This window comes from Tripterygium wilfordii, chromosome 22 (genome assembly GCF_013401445.1).
Source record: "Tripterygium wilfordii isolate XIE 37 chromosome 22, ASM1340144v1, whole genome shotgun sequence".
Classification (NCBI taxonomy): Eukaryota; Viridiplantae; Streptophyta; class Magnoliopsida; order Celastrales; family Celastraceae; genus Tripterygium; species Tripterygium wilfordii.
The window spans coordinates 11,603,940-11,616,375 of NC_052253.1; the positions used below are offsets into that span (position 1 = coordinate 11,603,940).

Sequence of the window (12,436 nt, forward strand, 5' to 3'; positions counted from 1 at the left end):
GTTTAGCACCGGCCCTTCTCTTCTTTGTTTTTTTTCCTTCTCAGGCTTATATATTCTTATCGTGACCGTTCATCCTAACCTCCTTTGATAATCGCCTCAATTAGGACTTAAGAGCACCACAAAAGTTGAAAATAAAACCGAAATTAGGAAAGAATAACATATATAGGTTTGACTAAGTAAATTTAGAAGGAATAGCAGCAGATTTGGTATCAAATCCAGGTAAGTTATGAAAAAAATATATTGGAAAATTCCATGGAAAAAAAAAAATATTTCTCCCCTTCTAGAATTCATTCATTTTTGAATTGATAGAAAAGTAAATGAATAATATAAAACAAGACTTGATGAGGAAAGAAGAATAATATAGAACAAGGGGAGAGGGGGTCAAAATGAAATGTTTCAAGGCTCGAAGGATAATGGATCTAGGGTGAATCTTTCTTTGTCAAATCGTACAAATTCGGAAGTTCATGAATTCAATTCTCACTTGGAATAATATTCTTATGATCATGCGTCAAATTTTGACCCTAATTATTCCCTGATTAAAAAAAGACTCCAACTAAATTAAATCATCATCCGTTACCTATTGTTTAGTGTCAAAAAATTATCATGTACGGCTCATTAGTATAAATTTGCCCCCTAAATGCAACTTCTAAATGCAAATGGAGATGCAATAATGCAAATCGCGTAATTGTTATTTTGCTCTCCCAAGCCACCAAATCAAGTCCCTGACGAGAGATGCAAATGATAATTAAGACACATGATTTCAAATTTTGAAATGAATTAATTTGAATGTATTTGGGAAATAGTTATTCATTGGTTACTTGAGTCAGATTATGAGATTTTATTGGGAAATCAAACGAGGTATCAAAGTACTATAGTAGTAATCAAATAGGTGTTTTGATTACTTGAACAAAAAAACGTTGGTTAACATGGTTAAGTTAGCTGTTTGAATCTTTTAACGACATGTGCGTGGGAAGGTGCATGTTTTAACACCTATTATGGCGTAATTTGGCGTTATTCGCACTGAGCTTTGTTCTAGAACTTAATTGGCCCATATAGTTTGTGGGTATTGTATGTGACCTATGAGTTTATTATTGGGATGGAGTATGCTGGAGTGTGCTTTCGATGGATTTCTTTTTCACCCACTCTGGCACGATTTTGGCATTGTTTGCACTGGGTTTTGATACAAGACTTAATCGACTCATGTGGTTTATGCGTTGCACGTGACCCATGAGTTTGTCATTGAGATAGAGTTCGGTGGAGTGTGTTTTTGGTGGATTCCTTCATCATAAAAAAGTGTTTTGATTACTTGATTAAAAAAAATATAATATTGATCAATCACGTAGCACTTTTTTTTTTTTTTGTATATAAAAACATTAATATGCCCACCACTAACGGTACTCATGGTTTTGTCTCATTCCGATCACCATTCTCAAACCCAGTTCTTTGGGCGTGGATCTTTAGACTGGTCTGCTCGCTTGGTAATCCATTTTCCATGAGTCCCAAAACCCAACAAATCCCACCCATGGTGCCCGACTCTTCCAAAATCTTGATTGCCAAGAAAGTGAAGAAACCCAAAATCAATTGGAATTGGTGGAGAGAGGAGAGAGCTGCAGAGCCGATCAATGGTGGCTCAATCTTTCTTTTGCTGCTTTGTTTTTCTGTGAAGTAGTAAACTACAGCTAGCAAAACAAGAAACAAGAGTATTTATAGTCTCCGTGCTTGTTGATTATTCTCTCAGGAGGATGAGGAGGAGACTCTCTGGAGCTTTGTGATTGCTGGTTCTCAGAATTTCTGGTACCAATAATTAGCTTAGAGTTAGAGTCTGAGTTTTAGATTATACGTTTTGCTCTTGCCATTTATGTTTTGAAATGCAGTTCAAATGAAACTTGCCTCATTTTCCTTCGGGTGCTTTCTACTGGATTGTTGGTTCCTTTTCTTGCTTAATCCACAAAATCGAGGATATTATTCGTGAGTAGCTGTGGGCACAAAATTTTCTTTTCAGTTTCGTGCGTTTGATCATAATTTACTGCACTTCATATTGTTCTCAGTTGCAAGTGGAATGAAGTTGCTGCTCGATTAATTGGGGGAGAAGCATTCCCGTTATTTCATTCTTTCTGGGGAACGACAGGTAATTTACTTATTGTGTGAGATCATTAGCTAATTTGATAATAACATTCATGGATACTGCAATTTCATCCTTAATTTGAGCATTCTTCATAGTTCATTGTTTTATGATTTCGAATCTCAGAATTAGAAGCTTAAATATCACCCAAGGGGGCTTGGCTACTGTGTGATCACTGTCAAACGACATTGGTGTTGTTTTTATCATATCTTCTGTAAATTGGTCTTTATTTTTCGGTAAACTGATCTTGTTTTTTTTTTCAGTAAGTTAAGGGTTTCATTTTTAGTAAATAGAATAGTTGCTGAATGTAAGATCTAACGACATTGAGCTCGTTCTACCCACAACGGTGTTAAAACGTGTTAAAGGGATAAAAATCCCACATCGATTGTTGAGGGGCTTGGTGTCTAGTTTATAAGCTTGCCCAAGTCTTCAACTCATTGTCCAGCCTTTTCCAGGAAGGTGGGCTGGGAACTGCCACGGCCCAATGGGCCGAGATGGTGGGGAGGCTGGCTCTGGGTTGTGCCATCGTGGGCTTTTTCTACAAACGGCACACATGCAAACCCCAACCTGGGAAGTAGGCTCTCTGTGATGCGGGGGATAAGATTGCATACATCTGTTCTTCCCTGACCCCCTCCAGTGCCGGAACTTTTTTTTAATTAATCATGGGGTTAAGTTAATAATTTTTTTTTTGATGGAATGGGGAAATCAAACCTTGCAAGTTTAGACCACCACTAGGACAACTCTTGCTTATTTTCAGGCACCCCGAACCTTTTGCACAATATTTGTTTACTTGCCTATTATTGAATTTGTCGGGGTAACGCTGTGTATATCCGTGTCCTTCTCAGACCCTGCATCCAAAGTATAGTTGTTTACTATTACCTTAGCAAAGTACATAACGATGAACTTAATATATATATATATATTAACGTGCTGTAGATTGTATTGACTCATAAATATTTGATTTTACTCGTCCTAATTAAATTAGCACACTGGGATGAATCAACCTGATTCCGTTATTGTGAAAATCTTTTATATTCCTTTTATGTCTTTTGGTCAAAGTGGCCTACACAACCCTAATTACGGTGGACGTATCTATGGGAAACAATTGAGGTATTTTCAAAAACAAACTCCTTGAGCTCTAATCAAGACTCTCTTACTTCTTCCTTAAAGTTAGTATTCTCTTAAAGCAGGAAGTCTTCTTCTACCTAATCTTAATATGTTCAAAACCCTGCGTACTGACTCTCTTTCGTTTTTTTTCTCCTTTCCAACGACGAGATCATGCATTCACTGGTGATGACAGAAACCCGTGATCACAGCAAAAACGTGTGAGGATTTTGTTAAGTATGTTATTTCACTTGTCTGATATTTTATACTCTCCTCCTTCTTTTTGAGTATGGATACAAGTTTTTGGCTTGCTATCAGATGTCGATTATCTTTAACTGCACTGTCTCAATTTAAGTTTGGTTTTTCTGTTTCTGTTTCATATATCCTGCTCAGTTTCTTGTCATGGTTTTTCTTCTCTTTTTTTCATCTTCCCGGAGAACCTTTTTTTTTAAATATATTTTTCAATGGGACTTTTTTTATCACTAGTTCTTGTATGCGATACTAATTTACTGGCTTTATATTAATTTTTACTACAATTTTAACATTACATTTTTTTTCCAGAGGAGAGCTGAGGCAATGGAGGACTCAGCAAAGCAGGATTCCTGGGTTCCAGAGACCCCAGGAAAACCGTCTGTTGCTCGAGTAGAACACGTCTATATTAGAAGGCAGTTTAAAAAGAATCCTAATGAGAGTTTTCTTGCAAGGATTGTGCAAAGAGAAATCAGTAGCAAGACATCTACATCTTCCTTGAATGGAAACAAAGGTTCGTGTGTTTCAAGCTCTTTGTACTTGAAATGAATGATGGCATTGTCTTGCAGTTTCTTACTCATATAATGGATGATGGCAAATGAAGTATTACGTCAACTAAAATAATGTGTATATTTCATTGTAGATGATCAACCACAGCATGTTGAAACCCCAACTGGTGGGCCAGCTGCTTCTTCTTCGCAGAATCACAGTGTCAATAAACGTAAAAATGATGAGAAAAATGTGTTTAAAAGGAAGAAGCGAAGGAAGGCACATAGGCCCAAAGTGGTTGTTGACAGACCCATAGTGGGCGCCAATGGCAAAGTTGTACAAATTCTACAACCTAAGACACCAAAACGTGCAACTCCCAAACGTGTTGGGAAGAAGAGGTCTGGCGTGATAGCAGGGGCTAATTCCGCTGCAAAATCCAGGCGGGTTTTGAAGTTTGATTTTGAAGATGGTCAAACGGAGGTACAATTTATTGCAGTGAAAGCACATACTCATCCAGTTCAGAACATGTGGAAAAAATCAACTTTGGTACCAATGGACTGGAGCTGTCATGGGCTCAGATCATCTAGGAATTATCATAGACATGCTTATAAGAGTATATTTGGAGCATATACAAGCCTTAGTATTATCAGAAAATTTGGACTGAATTTTCCAAAAACGTGCAAGAGACAAAGGACTCAGAGAAAGCAGAAAGTTTACAGCTCTGTGGTCAATAAAGTAAATAGTATCGAAGTGATGCCAACTGCAAACACATCTATGGTTCAGATGGAAAGGAAGAGATCCAAAAACCTTAGCCTTATTACAACTGCAGAATGCAATCGATTGCCAGCAATTCTTCTCACGAGGCAAGAAGTTGAAAGTAACAATGAAATTATAAGTGAAAACATCTTGAGGACACCAGATTCCCTCAGTCTATCAACAAGCCTGAAGTTGCCAGAAGTAGAAGCTGATGAGATAAAGAGAATTGATGACCTTGAAAGAACAATTGAAAGAATGATAGGAGAACCTAGCCAGAATTTCCTGAACATGTCGGTAATAGACCTGAATTTGCCAACCACGCCGACTGTACCGAGACTTGAAGCTTACAAGGATGCAATGCATGATAGGATTGTTTCGGAACAGTGTACTGGACTCCATGCCTCATCTGTCAATTCAGAGGGTCCCAATCTTCAACATGAACGAAGCCCATCCAAACTGGATGTGACTGGGAGTACCTTTCTTTGTCCTGGTATTTTTTCATAATCCTCTTATAATAATTCCTTTTCCTTTCTGCTTCCGAAAAGAACAAAGATAGAAAAAATCATGTCAGTTTAATCATTATGTCAATTGTATTTCAGTTTAACCATGAGCAACTTTGTTGCGCGTATTATGTAGGTCCCAAGGATATCTTGCATAAGGAGGAATTTGATTCTTCCTTGACAGAGAACCTTCCTTATATTGTCCAGCAACTCGAGTGCTTGAATATTAATGATGGCGGCAGCCAACTTGTGGTGCAAGAGAGTGATGTACATGGCCTTCAGAGTAAGTCTGGAACAATCATTCCCCATAAGGATCGTAAGAAGCCAAAGAAGCTAAAAACATATCTTGATCTTAGTGGGATTGAGAAAAGTTGGAATCAGATCATGAAAATAGGGGACTGTTCTAGTCAAGATAAAGCAAACGAGGAAACGGTGGAATGGTGGGAACAAGAAAGAAAGGTTTTTCATGGACGCATATGTGCATTTATTAGCCGGATGCACGAAATCCAAGGTAAAGTCTACATGTATGTTTCCAGTACAGTTTATGATGTTTTTGTATCATGCCTATATATGTATGGGTGATCTATTGATGAACATGCACAAATAGCATGCCTTTGTCATTCCTTAAAAAGAAGTGTTTCAAGATGCAAAAGGCTCCTGCGCAAATTTATGATGAATAGACTTCCTAACCTAGCACCACTTTAATGAACATCATTCTGCCATACCGCATTGACGTACAGTGAAATTACGCTTACGAAAAGAAGAAATATAATGCTTATGGTTAGATACACATGGGCATAGTCTACTCTTTATTTAACGTAGAAAAAGATAGAGTTGATCAGGGAAATGTGATTTGATGCAAATATTTTAATGCCATGTTTATGACCTTCACAGGGGATAGACGTTTCAAACAATGGAAAGGTTCGGTTGTGGACTCAGTTATTGGAGTTTTTCTTACACAGAATGTGACGGACCATTTTTCAAGGTAATTCATACATTTGACTAAATTTTGTCTCACAGGGGGGTGCTATATTACAAAACTTGAAAGAAGTTCATTAAGAAGAAATTTTTTTGACTTCTATCCTTGGCAGCTCTGCCTACATGTCACTTGCTTCAAAATTTCCTGCTCAGACAAGAAGTAATCACGAAACATCTGAGGAAGATCTAGAGATCAACGAGAGCCAAAAGTCAAACGAAAGTTGTGTGACACTTGGTGAGCTAGTATATGATTCACAAGGCAACCATTATTTTGTAAGTCAACCAGCTGAGGCTGAAGTAGATACAAGTCAAGAACTAGAGACCGAAACAGTGACACCTCTTATTGAGGAAGAAGGGGCAACTGACGAGAGCAAAGAAAATTGTAATGAACTACAGACTGGGACAGCGATTCCACTTGTTGAGGAAGAAGGGGTCACTGACGAGAGCATAGAGAATATTCAGTTATGGATGGAAGGTGTAAATCAAATGCCAAACCTGAAGATGGTGAATGTCTTGCAAGGTACCAATAAATTGCTCTCTTCACATGATTGCAGTGACTCTTCTGAAAATATCCGTCATCATTCTGATGTGGGCTTTACTGAGTTCTTGGAGAGGTCACAGGCAAAGCATGTAGACCATGAAGACAATGCACGGGCAGTGGAAACTAATATCGCAAATATAAAAAAAGTGCCACCAAATGCTCAAGATGAAGAGATGGTTGTGAGCAACTCTTTAGTGACTCCTGAGAGCATCTCACTAGAAGAAGTCACTATTGGAAAGAATTCACAGGTATCTAGCTGTCCACAAGGAGGGCCAATAAACTCCCCATCCGAGAGTAGGCCAGCATATGCCATCACCAACCCGAAGAAGCCATTGCGCAAAGGAAGAAAGGTGAAGTCCAATAAAGAGGAAATTTCTTCTGACCTAGAATATGTTAATACAAACAAGGGTCCTTCAAGAAGGAGGAAAGAGCAGGGTAAAAAAAAACAAGCAGAACCTTTCGACTGGGATAGTTTGAGGAAAAGGTATTCCACTGGAAGACAAAGAGGTAGAGATCAAATGGATTTTGTGGACTGGGAGGCAGTTAGGAGAGCAGAACACAGTGAGGTTGCAGAAGCCATCAAACAACGCGGCCAACAGAGTGTTCTTGCTGGACGGATCCAGGTTGGCAAATAAATGAAAGAAATTGCAAGGTGAAGTTATTTTCGACTTGCGAAACAATGTTCTGAAGGTCTCTTTATGATTTCAGGACTTATTGAATCGAGTTGTTCAACTACATGGAAGTATTGACCTTGAGTGGTTGCGAGATATTCCACCTGATGAGTCAAAGTAAGTTTGTTGTAAATTTGTGCACACTTCTTCTAGGAAATTTAAAGAACTCTAGAAATGATGTACATGTTGTACTGATAGCAAAAAATTTGACCCCAAATGTACTTACAGGAGATACCTGTTGGAAGTACAAGGACTGGGGTTGAAAAGTGTAGAATGCGTGCGGCTTTTGGCACTTCAACAAGTTGCATTTCCTGTAAGATACCATTGAGTATGTTTACTACTTTTCTGCTTACGAGGTTTGACCATACACTCAAAAATCTATTTTTCCCTCTATAAGGTTGACACAAATGTTGCTAGGATCACTGTGCGTTTAGGATGGGTCCCACTAAAACCACTGCAAGATGGACTGCGTTTACATGAGCTGGCGGAGTAAGCAATTTGTACTTTATTATAAAGAAAATCGCTGATTTTGTCAACTAAGATCTAATGCATTTTTTCTGCAGTTACCCATCGACAGACTCTATTCAAAAGTACCTGTGGCCTCGACTGAGCACCCTTGATCATAAAACATTGTAATCCTAAAATACGTACTCAAATTCATTTGTCTTCAATATGCAACTTAATAGAACATTAAGATAGATTAGTTTCCATTAGTCAACTTTTTTAGCTGAATTGTTATGCTTTCTGAATGCAGGTATGAACTACACTATCAGATGATCACCTTTGGAAAGGTATGCTTTAACTATCTCAGTGACTAGAGCTCCACCATTGTCTTAGGATTTTTTAAAATAATATCTGCCCCCATATGGCCATATCTATCTTTATGTATGTTTATACCAAGTAAAACTTAGTGCTGAAACATAATAATGCAATAACAGCTTAAAGGATAAAGATATTAAGGAGGAGAATCCAAGGTAACCTGGCTATTGAGGGGGACCTAATTGTTTTTTTGTTATTCATGGTATTTTTTTTCCAATATGCCTGAAATGTTATTACTGATATTTGTTTGCTGTTCTTCATCGGTCATGTTGTGAAGCACGATCAGATATAATATAGTTCTTTTGTCTCCACCAATGGCTACACAGATAGCCTTGGTAAGGAGATTTATACATAATCTATATATGAAGCTTAAAAGCTGAAACTTTCAAAGCTTATACACCGTGCCAAGTGGCAATAGCCCATAAGAATTTTTTTTACTAAAAAGTAAAAATTAATGTGATTTGCATGATAAAATTGTATTTGGATGCTATAGACATGATAATACTAACTTGATTATAATTATGCTACCAGTATATATATATTGAAAAAAAAATTTGGGGGTAAGTATCGAAAAGCCCCTCTACTTTGCAAAACGGGTCGATTGAGCCCTCTTACTTATTTTCGGGTCATTCAAGCCCTTCTCTAGTAGAGGGGCTTTTTCAATACTTAAATTTTATTTATTTATTTTGGTTAGCACTTCTCTAGTATAGTTAATTCTTTATCTTGCATGTAGGACGACAAGCGTAGTGCTGGCCCTACTGTTAAATTGACCATGGTAATCTGCACACTAACGATGAGCTGAAGAGGTGGTAGGTTTGGCAGCCTTAACATCAGCCCTCTCAGCGCTTCCGGTCACAGAAAACAAACCCTCATGCAACTAGATCCAGCAATTGCTATATAAACCAATCTATCTACCTACCTACCAACCAGGAAGATACCTGACAATTGGGCCAGCAATAACATGGATTGTTTTCCACCATCATCTACATACTGTCCCATTTCTATAGATATTTCGAAACAGATTAATGAAACTAACCTGTGACTGAAATACCAGAGTAACCGATTTGTCGTTCTAACCAAGAACAAAGGAGAACAAAGTCTCACCTTCAAAGCCACCCAACCACATTTCATTGGCCATTACAAGTTGGAGACTACTTAGTGCTTACCAACCTAAACAAATTAGCCAGGAATCAGAGGCATGTTGTGCGCTCCAGGGACTGATTTTAAAACAAAAAGATGATGTGAATGAAAGAATAAAGAACAAGAATGTAAATATATTCATAGAATATATATAGAAGAAGAGAACTGGGGTATATAGCTAGGTTACCTTAGTGCCGCATTCAATTTTACTTATCCAGAATTACATGCACATGCTTGCATTTGTGGCATTTATTCTTTTGACTCTGATATTCTTGTGCCGTTGACATTCACAATGGTTGCCTCATGTTTTTGCATTTTACATGACTTTGGCACATACAAAAATTTCAAATTGCAATGCTTGTAATGGTTGCCTAATGCTTGTCTGTTTTGTAGGTCTTCTGCACAAAGAAAAAACCAAATTGCAATGCTTGTCCATTGAGGGGGGAGTGCAAACACTTTGCCAGTGCATTTGCAAGGTTTGCATCATCTTGCTAACGAATTTTCCTGAACTGTAGAGTAAAGGATGAAGCATGGTTTCATATTTTAAACTTGCAAAAATGTGCAGTATCATCAATAATATGTTCAAATGCAAAGATAGAAATAAATCTTTGGAAATGCTTGTGTCCATATGTAAAGATAGAAGTAATTTCTTATATGCTAATTTGATTTAATTCGGAGATGCAGCTCTAGGCTTGCCCTACCAGGGTCATCAGACAAAAGGGTAGCAACTGCAACAATGCCTGTAGCTGTTGAAAACCCTTATATGGTTTTCAAGCAAGCATCAGTGTCCCTTATAGAAGCTAATCTATTATCAGGATCAGAACACCAACCCAATCACTGTATACCAATTATCGAAGAGCCATTAGATTCAGATTCAGAACTTGATGAATCATCTGAACCAGAAGAGCCATTAGATTTAGAATGTGATGTATCAGCTGAACCAGCAGAGCGATTAGATTCAGAATGTGAAGAATCATATGGGCCAGCAGAAGTTGTTTGTGCAAAATCACTAGAATCTGACATCGAAGATTTATTAAAGGAAGACAAGAGTGAAATACCTACCATCAAAATGAATATGGAAGAAGTTGTTTGTGCAAAATCACTAGAAATTGACATCGAAGATTTATTAAAGGACGACCAGAATGAAATACCTACCATCGAAATGGATAGGGAAGTGTTCAGGTCAAATGTACGAAATTTCTTGCTGCAGGATGGCAACATGATTCTTCAAGATGGTGATGATGTGTCAACAGCTTTAGTTGCTTTAACTCCAGAAGCAGCTTCTATTCCTGAAAGCAAACTAAAGAATGCCAGTCGCTTAAGAACAGAGCATCAAGTGTAAGTTGAGAATGTTTACATCTACTTGATTGTAGGAAAACTTTGTGAATTTCCAAATACTTGCTATAAAAATCAGAGGTTTATATTGATCATCCTAAATAAATTGCTTAAATGAATGTGATTTCAGTAAATCTTTTTCCTAAAGTTATGTAAAAGTACTATATTCTTTGAAATTGTTTGTAAAGAGAGTCATTTAAGAGGATTAGATTAATAACATTTACAGAACTGTGGAATGGTATGGCCCAATGTAATTGCTATTCCAAGAATATTGATTGCGAATGAAATCCTACATGCTGCGTGCTAACAGTTTTCTCTTCTCATGTAGCTATGAACTTCCAGATTCGCATCCTCTTCTACAGGGAGTAAGTTACGCTTACATTCTTTTATGCAAGAATTTGTAACATATGCATTTGAAATTAATTATGTGACATCTGATGCAGCTACCAAGACGCGTGCGTGATGATCCAACCCCCTATCTCCTTGCTATCTGGACACCAGGTACAGTATAAATGGTTTTTTCCCCCTAAAGGCCATTTATTTTAGCGCTTAAATGATGCAGCGCAGAGGACATGTTATAAATGATGGATTGAACTGTCATGAATGCAGTTATCTAAATTAAATTATCCCAAATCTTAAACCGCAAAAGTGTAGGAGAACTGTTATATGATATTGGTTAGATTGCTAATTCTTCATATTTATTGTTGTGGTGTTCATTTTTAGGTGAAACAGCAAATTCATTTGAACAACCGAAGAAAACCTGCACCCAAGAGTCGGGACTTTGCAATGACCAGACATGTTTTTCTTGTAACTGTATCCGGGAGCAAAACTCTGGTACAATTCGTGGAACAATTTTGGTAAATAAAATTCTAGAACTTGTCCCTATCACTGACTTCAATTTTATGCACTCCCTATTAAGAGTTGACTCATTGAACAATTCATGGACAGATACCTTGTCGTACAGCTATGCAAGCTAGCTTTCCACTCAACGGAACATACTTTCAAGTTAATGAGGTGAATTAGTGAAATAATTTGATTGCTTGAATTATTAGTGTCCCATCTTGAGAACCAAGTCTTTTGGTTGTAACGTGTGCATGCCTGCATGCAGGTCTTTGCTGATCATGAAACTAGTAATAACCCGTTAATTGTTCCCCGGAAATTGATTTGGAATTTACGAATGCGGACAGTGTACTTTGGAACCTCAACTTCATCATTGACAAGAGGTAAATACGAAACTCTAAACTAAACTAGTAATGGATCATGGAAATCTTAGATAATTTCTCACATAATACTTCTTGTCTCACAGGTTTATCGACACGGGAAATTCAGTTGAGCTTTTGGAGAGGTATGAGAATTATATATATATATTTTAAAAAACCCTTGTCAAATTAAGAAAAGTTTGTAGATATTTTCTGATACTTACATATATAAGTATGTATTACCTGTTTTTGTGCAGGGTTTATATGTGTAAGAGGATTTGAACGAGAAACCATGACTACTACAGAACTCTCAGAAAGATTACATGTCTCAACTTCGAAGTCTCAGTCGTTAAAGGCGAAAAAAAATAGGAAGGAAAAGAAAACAAAATAGGAAACAGACGATAGATGATATAAGCTTGCTCTCCATTGATTTATATATTCAAAATCATGCTTTAATATATGCTCAATTTACTTCTTGTATAAAAGTTTATATGTTTATATGCTCCGTTTGTATAAAAATCAAATTTTAGGAA

General features: G+C 37.3%; 1 protein-coding gene across 3 annotated transcripts; it reads left to right on the forward strand.

Annotated features, from left to right (window-relative positions):
• Positions 1-1,398: 1,398 nt before the first annotated feature.
• Positions 1,399-12,436, forward strand: LOC119991213 (DNA glycosylase/AP lyase ROS1-like). Of its 3 annotated transcripts, none has more exons than XM_038837490.1 (24): positions 1,399-1,625; positions 1,739-1,794; positions 1,875-1,968; positions 2,049-2,128; positions 3,398-3,463; positions 3,788-3,989; positions 4,119-5,210; positions 5,357-5,731; positions 6,115-6,205; positions 6,312-7,362; positions 7,448-7,527; positions 7,639-7,723; positions 7,808-7,899; positions 7,974-8,042; positions 8,165-8,201; positions 9,763-9,845; positions 10,054-10,707; positions 11,033-11,069; positions 11,148-11,205; positions 11,428-11,561; positions 11,653-11,718; positions 11,813-11,927; positions 12,011-12,049; positions 12,161-12,436. In XM_038837490.1, exons 6-24 carry the CDS (start codon positions 3,803-3,805, stop codon positions 12,292-12,294), a joined length of 4,479 nt encoding a protein of 1,492 aa, XP_038693418.1. In that variant the 5' UTR covers positions 1,399-1,625; positions 1,739-1,794; positions 1,875-1,968; positions 2,049-2,128; positions 3,398-3,463; positions 3,788-3,802; the 3' UTR covers positions 12,295-12,436. The 3 variants fall into 3 exon arrangements, with proteins under 3 accessions (XP_038693418.1, XP_038693420.1, XP_038693421.1); XM_038837492.1 differs by having other exon boundaries at positions 3,398-3,447; XM_038837493.1 differs by lacking the exons at positions 1,399-1,625; positions 1,739-1,794; positions 1,875-1,968; positions 2,049-2,128 and having other exon boundaries at positions 2,672-3,447.